This window comes from Hippopotamus amphibius, chromosome 12 (assembly GCF_030028045.1).
Source record: "Hippopotamus amphibius kiboko isolate mHipAmp2 chromosome 12, mHipAmp2.hap2, whole genome shotgun sequence".
Lineage (NCBI taxonomy): Eukaryota > Metazoa > Chordata > Mammalia > Artiodactyla > Hippopotamidae > Hippopotamus > Hippopotamus amphibius.
In genome coordinates this window covers 1,434,018-1,448,050 of record NC_080197.1, presented here as the reverse complement: position 1 = coordinate 1,448,050, position 14,033 = coordinate 1,434,018, and the positions used below count along the sequence as shown (strand labels likewise).

At 63.6% G+C, this 14,033-nt stretch overlaps 1 protein-coding gene across 2 annotated transcripts in view; it reads right to left on the bottom strand.

Moving 5' to 3' along the window:
• Positions 1-14,033, bottom strand: part of LAMA5 (laminin subunit alpha 5) — a 50,688-nt gene that overhangs the window by 27,707 nt on the left and 8,948 nt on the right. For both annotated transcript variants that reach the window (XM_057701159.1, XM_057701160.1), the window contains exons 3-11: positions 9,243-9,360; positions 8,269-8,387; positions 7,997-8,167; positions 7,785-7,882; positions 3,531-3,646; positions 3,036-3,154; positions 2,808-2,898; positions 2,465-2,599; positions 2,232-2,294 (exon numbers count right to left, since the gene is read on the bottom strand). In XM_057701159.1, the coding sequence (XP_057557142.1) occupies positions 2,232-2,294; positions 2,465-2,599; positions 2,808-2,898; positions 3,036-3,154; positions 3,531-3,646; positions 7,785-7,882; positions 7,997-8,167; positions 8,269-8,387; positions 9,243-9,360 (1,030 nt within the window). The remainder of the gene's footprint in view (positions 1-2,231; positions 2,295-2,464; positions 2,600-2,807; positions 2,899-3,035; positions 3,155-3,530; positions 3,647-7,784; positions 7,883-7,996; positions 8,168-8,268; positions 8,388-9,242; positions 9,361-14,033) is intronic.

Genomic DNA, 14,033 nt, shown 5'->3' with positions numbered 1-14,033 from the left:
ATAAATAATCAAAACAGACTTAAAATGAGGTAGAAAATGAACACACATAATATAAGAAATGAAAACCATCATCTAGGACTTCCCTGGTGGCACAGTGGTTAAGAATCTGCCTGCCAATGCAGGGGACACGGGTTCGATCCCTGGTCCGGGACGATCCCACATGCCACGGAGCAACTAAGCCCATGCACCACAACTCCTGAGCCTGTGCTCTAGAGCCCATGAGCCACAACTATTGAGCCCGTGTGCCACAACAACGGAAGCCCATGCACCTAGAGCCCGTGCTCCGCAGCAAGAGAAGCCACGGCAATGAGAAGCCCACAACCCCACAATGAAGAGTAGCCCCCGCTCACCGCAACTAGAGCAAGCCCGTGTGCAGCAACGAAGACCCAACACAGCCAATAAATAAACGGAAATAAATAAATTTATTTAAATAAAAGAAGAAACAAGAAAACCATCGTCTAAGCTCTCCATGGCGAGACGGGTACCAGAACTGGATGGTGTGGCAGTAGCGCCCACTGCGCTTTTGAGAAGCGGATGATCCTGTGACGCGTAAAGTGCTCTGGAGCACAGCGAGTACGGACCCTCCCCAGCATTTACGAGACGCGTCACAAGCCCACGCGAGGCGGCTCTCACCCACTCTCCCTCACAAATACAGGCACAACACGTTCACGTTCAATGCTGGGTCCCCAGCAGGAAGGACGTGAGCGGAGCTCACCCTACAGCTCACGGGCTAAAAGTGAGGCGCCACAGCAGCACCATCCCCAGGTGCTCGCCAAGGGCCGGAGGCGGGAGGAGGGACTGCCAACAGTTTACCCCAGGGATTCGCAACCTTCAGTCCAAGGTGCCTCTGCCTGGTCTATAAATAAAGTTTTATTGGAACACGGCCACACCCATTCACCTCCACAGGGTCTGTGGCCACGTCCCAGCTGCAATACACAACAGCAGAGCTGCAGCTCTGCGACAGGGAGCGCGTGGCCCTCTACGTCTAAAACATTTACCGTCTGGCCCCTTTCGGAAAACACCTGCCAACCCCTGATTTACCCCATGATGAAAAACTAAAACACTTGAATGTAAAAAAGAAAACTGCCAAAGAACGAAGAGATATAGAAATAGCTGGGTTTAGGGACCTCCATCAAAATATGACTAAGTCAGGGACCAGGAAGAACCAGGTCAACAGATTCACGTGAGAAAAATAACAGTAAGGGCAAATTACCCACTGGGAGACAAGCCCAGCGTGTGAGGAGCAGATGACATAGTTAATGCGGAAAGGGCTCAGAGCAACGAACAAATGAAGCAAAACTGAGCCACGACCTCAGATGGGAAATTCACACACTAAGGCAGCAGGAAGACTCCAAAACCACAAGAGAAGATTCAACCTTGCAAACGAGGCAAAGAAATGCAGCTACAACCAAAGAAATACCAAATGCCATGTGATACGAGATGCAACCAATTACAGAGGACACCACTCCTTGGTGCCGCTGTGAAAGGAAAACGCCGGCTGACCAGACATCAATAAGCCTTCAACCAAAAGGCACCTCCAACTCCAGGAAAACTGAAAAGCGGGAAAGTAACCAATGAGAAGGTTTCTAGGAAAATGAACGCTGCCGTATAGCGACAGCAAGGACCTGCCTCACACGCGTGACATGGCTGATGCCACTCCACCTGGTAGGCGACTTTGTCAGGACAGTGGCTTGGCAGCCTGCAGCCAAAAATGTCCCTGATGGGGCACGTCTAGGGACCCAGAGCCTTCTTCTAGGAAAGTGTCCTTCAGAAATAGTTAAGAATTCATGGAAAGCTTGAGCTGCAAGGATGTTTACTGTAGTGTTATTTTTAAAAAATCTGGAAAGAACCTAAATTTCCAAGAATTAAGAGCTGGTTAAATAAGAGCTACATCTGTCCACATAACGTAGAACATGATGTGTTTACAGGACAGTGTAGGTGGAAAACGCAATTACACAACAGTGGGCACAGTGCGTGTGGATGTTTATAAAAGCTGCACGCACGCGGAGGGAGGAGGGGCTGTCTGCAGGAGGCATGATTCTGGAGAACTCTCTTCTTTAACCTTCTGCTTACCTATCCTTTCGAAGGTTTTCTAGCATGAATGTGTATTACTTGCGCAAAATGACAAGCACCCAAGACAAGGTGAACAAAATGGAAATCCCCCCTCTCTGCGGGCCTGGGTGTGGCCCCTCCTGCCCGCCACTCCAGTGGGGACCTCGGGAGACACTTACTCACAATCTGTCCAGCCGGCAGCACCTGCTCCCCGGTGTCATTGTGGGAGAAGGAGGGCACCGCTGAGGGAGGAGACAGCACGTGTCAGCCAGGTCAGCTCAGCACCCGGCTGCCCTGGCTTCTCGGCACCACGGGAGATGCGGGAAGGATGAAAGGGCCCCCGGCCCCAGCTCCACGCCCCGCAGATGCGGATGCTCAGATGCTCAGGGCCCACCCCCGACCCCGTCCTCACGGTAGCAGTGCGGGAAGCCAGTGAAGCCTTCGGCACAAGTGTCGCATTGCGCCCCCGTGAAGTTCGGCCGGCAGTAGCAGCGGCCCGTCAGGTCCTCGCACGTCCCGTCCGTGAAGTCTGACTCACAGTCGCAGCCTGGTGGGGGTGGGAAGTCAGGGGACCCCAAGCCCAGGGCTCTCGGGCCCCAAGAAGGGGCACCGTCTGCCTCCCCAGCCTGGGAAGTGGGCTGACAGCCGTGGTCTCCCAGAGAGGTCCCGGGATACCCCAACTCGGGCAGATCCTGTTCCTGGACACCCTTGGGGTGCCCCGCCCAGGCCACCCCACCCAGGCCACTCCCACTCACGGCGGCAGGTGTGGGGCGAGTCGAGCGGGTGGTCTGGGGCGCGGTAGAAGCCGGGCAGGCACTGCTCACAGTTGATGCCGGTGGTGTGATGCTGCGGGGGGCAGGGCACTGGGTCCAGGAGCAGCCCGCCCGCAGCCCCACGCCTGACCTCGCGCACAGCCTGCTCCCCGAGACCTGGGTCTCTGGAGCCCCATCTCCAGCACAGGCCTGGCGGCAGCCCCAACCCACCTGGCAGTCGATGCACACGCCCCCGCCCTGGTAGACGTGCTCCTGGTTCTGGCTGGCGTTGCGGCTGTCTACCTCGGGGTCATAGTAGCAGTCGTGGGCGTGGCCGTGGCAGTTGCAGGCTGGAGAGCAGGGGCTTGGCTGTCGGCAGGCCTCCGGGACCCCGCCCAACTAGGACCCCTGGGGCACGTCCCACAAGTCCCGGATGAACCCAGCCGTGGCCTGGCTCAGGTGACGGAGCACAGCACGTTGCCTGAGTGTGCCAACAGCACGCATGTGCGCGTGTGTGAGCATGAGTGAGCACGCATGAGCCCTGTGTGTATCACGTGAGCAAATGTGCACACCTGCACACAAGTGTGTGCGAGCATGGGCATGTATATGTGTCACGTATGCGTGGGAGTGCACTGTGTGGCTGTAAGCACAGGCATGCGAGCACCTGTGTGACTGTGTGTGAGCACGTGTGTGTGAGAGCACGTGTGCACACGTGCAGGCACTCACACTGGCACTCGTTGGCACTGTCCATGGTTGCCGGCTTCCACGGCTGCTGGTTGAAGCCAGGGCAGCAGCGGTCACAGGAGCCCCCACACGTGTTGTGCTGGCAGGCACACTGCAGCCTGTGGGGGACACACGGACACAGAAAGCGCTCAGACCCACCGTGGACCCAGAGGGACACGAGAACGGCAGGGGCTTCGTGGAGGGTGGGAGCTGAGGCAGGGCACTGAGTGGTCTGTGCAGGTGGCCCCTGCCCACAGGTCAGCCTGGAGCCCTGGGCCCTTCAGAACTGAGCTATGCTCTCCCCACCACGGTCAGCACCCAAGGCCAAGTCCACAGCTTTCCTGGGCCGGCGCTGAGGTCCAGGTCTGGCTCAGCAGGCAGCCCTGGGCTCAGCCAGACACCTCCACGTAGCCAGGCACCTCCCCGGGGGCAAGTGGCCAAGAACCACTTCCTCTTCCAGCCGGGGGTGGGCACCAGTCAGAGGGCTGCACCCCGGCCTGCTGCCCTGGAGGGCAGCTCCCGGCGGCTCAGTGGGCGGGGGCACCGCTGGCCCACCTGCCGCGCCGAACCCCGCCCCGGCACACACCTCCACCGCTCAGCCAAGGCAGGCGGGACTCACAGCCCCATCCCTGGGCCGTCTGCTCCTGGGTCTGGGGTCAGCACCACAGCCCGCAGGGCTGCGCGCGTCTGGAGCAGCCCCCAGGGGCCAGTCCGAGAAGAGACCCAGAGCTTCAACCTGCTCTCTGGCCCCTCCCCCACAAGAGACTACAGGGCCTTGGGAGTCAGCACCGCCGCGCCTTGGGTGTCCAGGGAGGGAGCAGGAATGACCTGTCAGACAGAGGGCATCACAGGAAGCCCCAAGATCTGTAAGCAATGGCCTGTGGCTGGTGTTTGATTTTTCAAGGATACACACAGTCAGGACACCCCTAAACCAAGAAACCAACACAAAAAGTGGGGTGTTTGTCAGAAGCCCTCGAAAAACCACACTGGAGGGGCTCTTCCCAATGCCAGGCACACAGCCATCACACGGACGAAGCCCCGCTGAAGAGCCGGCAGAGGAGCCCACGGCGGTCGGCCGATGCGGCCGGCAGCAGCTGCACCCCAGGAACGTCGCTTAGTGGAGCAGTCAAGTGGAAACCATGAAAAGGGAGTGTTCAAAGATTACAACCAAAAGAACCTAAAACATAACCAAAACCGCAATGCTATGGAAAATAGGCAGGTGTGAACAGAGAACCAATCAGAACGTCAACAAATGAAAAATAATATGGTTGAAATTAAAGACTCAGAAGATGGGCTACACAGCAGCTCAGACACAGCTGAAGAGAGATCCGGTGAAGCAAAGAAGCCATCCAGACAGCAGCTCGGGAAGCAGAGAGGTGGGAGTACAAGAGGTCCCGAGACAGATGGAAACCACACACGTTCCCATCTCTATAACAGGCCTTTCAGAAAGAGAAAAGAGGGGGAGAGAGGAGAGCGGACGGTCCGAGAGGGCCAACGGCCAAAAATGGCCCTGAGTTAACAAAGACGTATTTTCAAATCCAAAATGCACGACCCTGAGCAACAGAAAATACGCCCACTCCTCAACACGGCAGAGTAAACCTGCAGAGCGCTGAGGGAAGATCACAGAAACATCTAGAAGAGGCACAAAACCCACAGGGGGCAACTCTGCAGCTGACAGCAGACGCTCCCAACTACCGAGACGTGCCAAGGGACTGAAATGACATCTCCCAAGCGGTGAGAGACACGGCCATCAACCAGGAATTCTGCAGCCAGCTAAACTATCACCCAAGAATGAGGCCACAACAGCCATTCAACGACTGACAGGCTCTCGTGGGAAGAACTAAAGGAAAAGGAAACTGAGTCCCCAGGGACGCACTGGGAGCCAGGGAAGGATAGAGACGGGAACCGGCAGTCAAGATGACGTATCCACGGCTGGTGCAGACACCGCGCCTGGGGTTCGTGCCCTGGGGCCCCGGGTCATCAGGGAGACAGCTAGTTAAATCTGCGTTTGGAGAAGTCAAGCACACCTGTTGCAGAGCGAGGGTTATGACTGCAGTCAGCAGGACTGGAAGAGAAACGGGAGGGTGACCACCAATGGCCACGGGGTGAACGTTCGCGTCCGCCCCAAACTCACAGGTGAGACCCGGCGTCACGAGCGATGGTGTTTGGGGGTGGTGCCTCTGGGAGCATAGAGCCCTGCCAGTGGGATTAGCGTCCTTATAAAAGGACCCCTGAAAGCTCCCTCATCCCTTCCCCATGGTGAGGACACAGTCGGAAGACAGCCATCCATGAACTAGGAAGGGTGGCCCTCAGCAGCCTCCAGAACTGGGAGAAGCGAATCTCTGCTGTTTATAAGCCGCCCAGTCTCTGGTATTTCGTTAGCCTGACTGGACGAAGACACCAGCACAAATGAAACATGTAACTTCCATAGCAAGGGATGGGGAGGGGCTCAGTAAAGATGAGGCAGGTAGGCAGCACTTGGAACGGTGGTGGGGGTGGAGGTGATGGGGGTGGGGGTGGAGGGGGCAGAGGTGATAGGTGGGGGTGATGGGGTGGGGGGGCAGAGGTGATGGAGTGGGGTGGGAGAGAGGATGCAGGTGGGGGTGGGTGATGGGGGTGGGGGTGGGTGATGGGGTGGGGGTGGAGGCAGAGCCCTCACGGAAGAGGCAGTGGAGGCAGGGCAGGAGTGCAGGGCGAAGCGGACAGGCTGATACCAGGGGACACTGGTGTGTGAGGAGTGTCGATAACACCCCCCTCCCCCCTGCGCACCCAACAGGCCCTGCAGGGATAGCGGAGCTGCGTCCACGCCCCAGTGCTGGTGCGTCAGGTGGATGCCCACACCTTCCCAGCAGGCAAGGGCAGGCCCACCTCTCCTCCGAGGCCAGCCTGGGCGCCGAGCAGGCGCCCTTCCCAACCATCACGAGTCCCCACTTGGCACTTAATTTCCCAGAGCAATTAGCTGCACCCAAGCGCAGTGCCTGAAGCTGTGGGCAGGGACCTGCGCCCGGGGCCCGTGCTGAGGCTGGCCAGGCCGGGCGGGTCCTGAGGGCCGGAAAGAGGGAAGCGGCCTGCCCGAGTCCCCCAGGGAGTGTGCCCACACCTCTTCCACCTTCAGATCCATGAGCCACACCTGAAGAGGTCTGCGGTCCACCTCCCGGGGCAGCTTCGACTATGAGAACAAGGTGAGCTCCTGCCTTGCCCTCCCTATCAACCGGGGCGCAGAAGTAGGGGGTGGCATGATTTTGAGGTGGGGAAGCAGCAGGAGGATCTCGCCAGCTGCCTGCAGGAGGCGCCCCGCAGAGGGTGGGGGCAGCAGGAGCCTGGTCAGGGCCTCCCCGTCGCAGGCTCTGCTGCCTCTCCCAGCACCCCCTGTCCAGGCCTGGACCTGCTTTTCAACCCCCAGAGCACTCAGCCCTGCCAGGACCTCTGCGCTGGGTCCAGGCCTGCCCAGAACAGGTGCTCCTGGGTTGGGGCTGGAAGCCCGCCTGTGCGGCCACCCCAGGAAGACAGCCCAGCACGTGTTAGAGGTGTTAGAGCCACGCACAACTGCTGAGGGCTGGGAAGAAGGGAGGGAGGAAAGGGAGGGAGGAAGGAGGGAAAGAGGGAAGGGAAAGGAGAAGGAAGAGAGGAATGAACACAGAACAAGCCCGCTGCGGAAGCTGCTCCAGCTAAGCCTTTCGCAAAGGGCTCACCCCGGAGTTCAGGGCGGCTGAAGCCTCTCAGGCTCACTACATCTAGGGGCCGCTTGCTAAAGATGCAGATTCCTGGGCCCTGCTTTATTGGCTGATTCTGGGAGGGCTCCAAGCCCTCCGCTGCCCCAGCTGTGTGAGCACCGGGCGCTCAGATGGGGGTCTCCGGGCTGCTCCCTGGACGGAGCCCTGGCCCCTGCCTTGATGGGGTGTGGACGTCAGGGGTGGGGGCGGCAGGGAGCGTACTGTCTGTGTCTCAAGGGAGGTGGGGACCTTCCCCCGTCCCCGAGGACAGGCACGTGCAGCCTCCGGCCGATTTACCTCCCTCACTGACGCCCCTCCGCAGGGCCTGGGTCTTCCGCTGGGGGCAGCTGAGGTGGAGGGGCGGCTGGCTCGCAGGTCCAGGCAAGACCGCCTCCGCAGCACCAGGCGCTGCCCCTCCACCTAACTGTGCACACGGGCAACCTGAGGCCGAGGCGTGAGGGGCCCGCGCGGGTCCCAAGGGCCAGGGACACGGTGGGCAGTGGAAGCGGGGGGCGGGGGGCGGGCAGGGGGCTGCAGGTCTCACCTGAAGGGGTCCGTGGGGTCTTTAGCATCACAGACGTCCGCGTGCCCGTGACAGACGCAGCGCCCGCCGACACTGATGTCCTTGATGCTGTAATAGTACTGCACCCCCCCCGCGGTAAGTGGGCGGGCGCACACCCGGCTCCACCCCACGCGGCCCCGCCCACCCCGGCCCGGCCCCGCCCACCCCCGGCCCGTGCGCCCCGGGCTGCTCACCCGGCGGGTGACCGTGGGGTCCCGCAGCGCCTTGCCCATGAGGTGGCCCAGCAGCGTGTTGGTGCGCAGGAAGCGCAGGCGGATGTTGGTGGCTTTGGTGAAGTCGCGCAGCAGCGGCGAGTAGGAGAAGTTCATGGCCCCTGGGCGCCCGTTCACCAGGGACACCACGATCTGCGGACACGCGAGGGTCAGGCGGGGCGGGGCTGCGGCTCGGACCGTGGGTGGCACCCCCCGGCCCCCCGCCCCGCCCCCACGCGCGGCCCCCGCCGCACCTCGCCGTTCTCCAGGGGCACGATCCGCGAGTACTCGGTGCTGCAGAGGACGTCGTCATCCCGCGAGATGCGCTCCAGCGTCCGCGGCCCGAAGCGCTCCAGGCAGTCCCTCTTGGAGGCTGCGGGAAGCGCCGCAGGGTGAGGGCGCGGGCGGGGCTCCAGGGAAGGCACCGGAGGAGGCCCGACGGCCAGCGTGCCCCGCTGCCCCGCGCGCCTGGACGTCCCGGGGCCTCAGGGCCTCAACCCGCAGGCAGCATCCGCCTCGAGGCGGGAAGCCAGCCGCCCACCCGCGGGGGGTTGTTGAAGAGAGTGTGGCACGCGGGAGGGCAGGGAGAGCCTCAGGAGGGCACGGCCGGGGCCCAGGCTGCCCCTGCCGCGAGCCCGGTGATTCTGAACTTACCCACACTTCTCGCGTTGACCCTCTGGGTCTCTGCAGTGCCGGTCCCTCTCCTTGCAGAGAACAAGTGTGCCCCCCCCCCAGGGGCCCTCCCCACCCCCACCCATCCTCGGGGGACCTTCCTGACTGTCCCTTATAGGACTGACTGCCCAAACCCACTCTTGGGCCGTGGAGTTTGGGGGGGACACATGTCCCTGGCCGCCCAATCGAAGCATCCCCGTCGACATGAGTGTTCAGGGTGGCACATGACACAGCCAGCCAGGGCTGCAGGGCTCCTCTGCTCTCCTGACCAGGCAGCTAAGCCGGCTGCTCTGTCACCTCAGGAGCGGCTGGGGCATATGGCCAGTCCAGAGCGAGGAAGGAGACGGCACGAGAAACGCCTGGCACCGCAGCCCCAGACCCAGCCGCGCCCGCAACACGGACACGACCCACTGAACCCTCCCGCCCGTGGGCACGTGCACTGGATAGCCCTCACCTGCCCAGCGCCGGCGTGAGGCCCGGTCTCTGGAGACCCTGAGAGAGCGTGGCAGCCCACCCCACGGGACACCCCGGCCAGGCCCTGGCTCCAGAGACTCACAGGCGAAGTACTGCCATGGCTGGTAGGTGTGGCCGAAGTCCGTGGACCGCTCCAGCACCCAGAGGTCCGGCCGAGGGGAGTTGGCAAACTTGATGAGCACGTAGGCCACATGGAAAACCTGCAGGGCAGTGAGTGTGTGGACACCCCTGAGACCGCTTCCACACCACTCGGGCTCCCCCAAACACCTGGAGGGCCACCCCCACCCTGTGAGGCGGGGCTCGCAGTGGACATCTGTGGGTTTGCCCTCAAGGGCCAGACACACCCAGGTGAGAGGGCCAGCGGGCTCAGGGAGCAGCCCCTCGGCTCGCTGGCTGGCCGTGGCCCGAGGCTCGCCCCAGGACACAGAGGTGACTCGTGGAACCCAGCATTTCTGCAGGGCTCCCCTCTTGGGCCCGGAGGTGCCTCAGGGCCCAGACCCACCTGCCTCCCCAGCTCCACCCCGGGAGTTTGGAGAGCCACAGCTCCGAGGCTGCAGACAGGCCTGACGGGGGCTGGAGTCAGACGGGGCACACGCGGGCAGCCTGTCTCCTGGGCCCAGGCGGTGGAGCTGGGCAAGGTGAAGGCAGAGCTCACCCCACTGTCCCCAGAGCTCTGGTGGCAGGCCTGGGAAGGTGGCCAGACAGTGTCCCAAGCTCCCAGGAGCCTGGCCTCCTCGCACGGTCGGCCAGTGAACCCCGTCACGGGATGGGGGGCCCCCGTCACAGCCCGACCCTGGTCAACCCCCATCCTCCTCAGCCAGCTCAGGACTCGCCCGTTTCACCCACTGAGCAGCCCGTAGGGGCAGGAGCAACCAGGGCCCAGCCTCGGCCTGCCGCTGTCAGGAGGCCCACAGGGGAGACAGGTGAAAACGGGCCTCCCAGAGCTGGGCCAGGAGACCCTGCCAGCCCAGGAGGCAGCACCTGGCGGAGAGAGTGGGAGGCTGCTCTTCCAGAGGCGCCCAGCACCCCCTCCAAGGTCCACCTCTGCCGCTGTCTCCCTGGGTCTTGGCCTGACCTCACTCCCAAGGAGGGGCCCGCCCTTCATCTCTCTTCTTCTCCTGGCCGGAGGTCAGCATCTGCGGATGTGTCCTGTGCCCCTGGGGGCTTGCCTGGGGGGCCCTCCTCGGCTGACTGCACCCTGGCCCTGCAGCCTGGTAGGTCTTCGCGTGGGGGCCCCAGCCCCACCTGGCACAGCCCCCAGGAAAGGGTTCTGGGGCCACTGAGAACAGCCCTCGGGCTCAGGCAGAGGCCCCTGCCCAGCCTGTGGCCTCAATGATGGGCCCCTGAGACCCCCGAGAGGGCTGGCACCCGAGCAGACTGCTCGTCGGCTGCGCACCACCCCACACGCCTCTGGGGGCGGCACCCTGGTGCCCACCCAGCCTCAGTTTGCCCCACGTGGTGACCACGGGGGTGGGAGGGAGGTTTCCAGCCCTCACTGCTCTGAGGGCCGGTGAGCAGTGAGGGCTGGAACCCCTCCCCACTTCCCCCACATTGGCCCCAAAGCTGAAGACGGGGCCGTCGTCCAGGCTGGGCTCTGCACGCAAAGTGTGGGCTCCAAAGAGACAAGGGCAGGGCTGGTGGGAGACCTGGGCACCCAGTCTGCACACAGGGAGAGTGCAGGCAGAGACACCGCGCGTGAGCACACCACCTGTGGACGGCGCCCCTCCACCCCGACCCCCAGCCCGCACCTCCACGTCACACCTGCACACAGGCGCACCCCCAGCGGGGCTGTGAACTGCCCGCCAGCCTTGAGGGCAGCGTCACACCTCAGGCCACGCCCATCCCCTCGGTGGGGCCCTGTCCAGCCCAAGGGAGCAGGGTCCCTCCCGCTGGCCGCTGCTCTGGACTTCTGCCCCAGGCCGGCTGATCTTTGGTCCGCCAGCCAGGCCCCGCGCTAGGGCCCCACGCGGCAGAAGAGGGGTGCCCTCCAGGGCCGCCCAAGGCCCTACCCCTGATCAGTCCCCAGTCCCTGGTTGGCCTGAAGCAGCTGTGGTGACCCCCTCGAGGGGGACAGGGGAGGAACCTCTCTGGCCCCAGCCCTCAGGAGGCCAGGCTGCTGAGAAGCCGGGTGGGGTGGGGGGGGGCAGGGGGGCGGAAGGTCCCGGGACCCTGAGACACACCCATTCTGAGCCCTGCCCTTCCCGGAAGGCCCGGGGTTTACGGGGAGGGCCCGAGTCAGGCCCAGAGTGGCCTTTCCCTGGCTGGGGGGGGAGGTGAGGGCCTATTCACCCACTGCCAGGCCTTGAGGTCAGCTTCCACGTCGCCCTGCCCAGTCAGGGGAGGGGCTCAAGCCTCTAGGGGGACGGACCCTCCACCCAGCAGGCACCTTGGCCAGCCCTCAGGCATTCCAGGGAGCCCTGGGGACCTCGGATGCCCCCCGTGCCAGAAGGGGTCTTCGTGAGAAAGGGGGGCATGGCGGGGTGGGGGGCCGCGGTGTGCCGTGGATGCGGACACAGGCTGCTCTGGGGGCGGCAGCACGGCTCCCACTGAAGACCCCAGAGGGGATTAAAGCCTCCTGCTGAGCCCCTGGCGCCCACCCCCGCTTTTCCCTGAGTGAGGCCACCAGGCTGCACCCTCCGCTGGCCAGCTCTGTCCCTCCCCCAGGCCGGCCGGCTGGTCGCATTTTTCCCAGCTGAGAGCACTTGCACAAATATTGACTCGAAGACGCTAATCAGGCAGGACGCGGGCAGCGTGGACACTCCCTCCCCGGGCCCGGCACGCCGGGTGCTCCAAGGAGGACCCTCGCCTTCTGTGCATCTGGTCACCTGGCCGTCACACAGGGGCCCCGGCCCAGGCTGGAGGGACGGGAAGCCACGCGCTCCGCTCTCCCCACCTGTCCCCGACCTGGTGCCGGCTCCCAGGGCCACAGAGCCGCCGTGGGCACCGCCCGGGAGCCGCTGCAGACCCCCGGCCTCCCTGGACACGGCCCTCCCCACGCCACCCCGCCCGCTCGGCTCCACTCAGCTGCCAACTCGGGCTGACCTTTCCCGCTGCTACAGAGTTCTGCGCAAGAGGAAAAAAAGTCTTTTAAAGCAAAAGCCAAACAAAAGCCTCCCGAGTTATTTTTAAAAATCTGGCTATTCTGGGGCAGGCACGTCTCCAGGACAGCAGCCGGACCCGCCTCTCGGCCACGGCACCCCCCCAACCCCGGCCCCACACCCAGCCTGACCTCGGAGGGGACATGCCCGTGACTGCTGCCTGGCGGGGGGTGGCGGGAGCCGGGAGCGCCCCAAGGCCGGAGCTGGGGGCCCAGGGCTTCAGTGGCTCAATGGCCCTGGGTGGGTGTGGGGCAGCGGGACAAAGAGCAGAAGACAGAGACCAAGGGCCAGGGCACAGGGCCTTTCATAATGGTGTGAAGGCTCAGGCAGGCGTGAAAAGGAAGAGGTCACCTGTTCCCGGAGGCAGGCAGAAGCCGGCAGCCACCTGGCAGGGACGCCACAGAGGGCACCCAGAGCCACACCGCACACTCGGGCGTCCAGGGCCGAGGCGTGGGGAGGGCAGCAAACGTGGGCTGGGCCGGGGGGGAGACCCGGGCCGCAGACCCCAGGAGGGTCTCTTGTAGCCCCAGGGATGGGGGGCAGGCGTGACAGCTGGTCGGCAGCCTCCTGGACTCAGGACCCCACGTCCCAGGGACGAGGCTGAGGCTGGAGCCCGAGCACAAGGTCATCAGGGCCGACACGCCGCACTCCGCCCGGCCAGGCCCTGTGCCCCCGTGCTGGGGAAGGAGGGGCCCAGCCCCCCGCCGTTGGGCCGGGCGGCATGAATCACCAGGCAGCCTGTGACTCAGCCCTGGTCCCGCAGGAAGCAGGGCCCCGTGCCGATTCCCGGGGACGGGCCAGGGTCCCGGGCCGTGGCCGGGTGGAGGCAGGAAGCCCCTCCTAGACCAGGCATCCGGGCCACCTTCCCAACCTCCTGGGCCCCCACTCCAGACTGCTGGGCTGGCCTTCAAGGCCCTGTGTGCTGAATCCAACTGACCCAAGATCCCCAGGTTTGCCCCCTCTGCAGAGACCCCATCTGGAAACCTCGATAAAGATAAATGCCACAGCCGGGGGACCGGGGTGGTGGGCGTGCCTGCTCAGGCCCCCAACTGAGTAAACGAGAACAGCCACCCACACAACAGGCCACATGTGGATGCGACTCCAGAGTGGGAAAGCCACCACTGGAAAGAAAAATAAAACTCGGAAATGCAGAGAGGGCAGGCAGAGGCCCCAAGGACCCTGACTCTGCGGGGTCAGGCGCCCAACACACAGGTGTGTGGAGCAGAGCGGGGGGTGGGGGTGGGGGGGGACTTCCAGGGATCGGGTGGGGGTGGAAGGGCTCTGACGGCTCTGTAGGAGCTCACCAGCTAGAGTGAAGGGCAAATGCCAGCGTGGCCCAGCACCTCCACAGAGCTGGGCCTGGGGGGATTCAGAAACCCCAAACCACCCAGGGGCTGTCTTGAGCCCCCTGCCTTGAAGCGGGTTTTCAAGCCCAGTACCTGCCCATCCTCCCTGTGGCCTGGCTCCGGGCCACAGGAAGTGGAGTTTACCCCAAGGGGGCCCCAACACCTAAACAGTTTAGTCTCGGGTACGAGCTGTATCTCCAGAAGCCAACGCCATAGCATTTGTTTAAAAACAGAAGAAAACAGGAGGTTTGGGGGCCACCAGAGCCGGCGGGAGGCAGGGCGAGGTGGCGGGGGCATGTGGTGCGCCCAGGAGGGCGGAGGCAGTGTGGCGGCGGCAGCGTGTGTGGGACCGAGGATGCACGGCCCCCAGTCCCAGAAGCAGGCAGCCCCTCTGGCCCCGCATCCTCCGAGCAAAGAGACGCGCGGAGG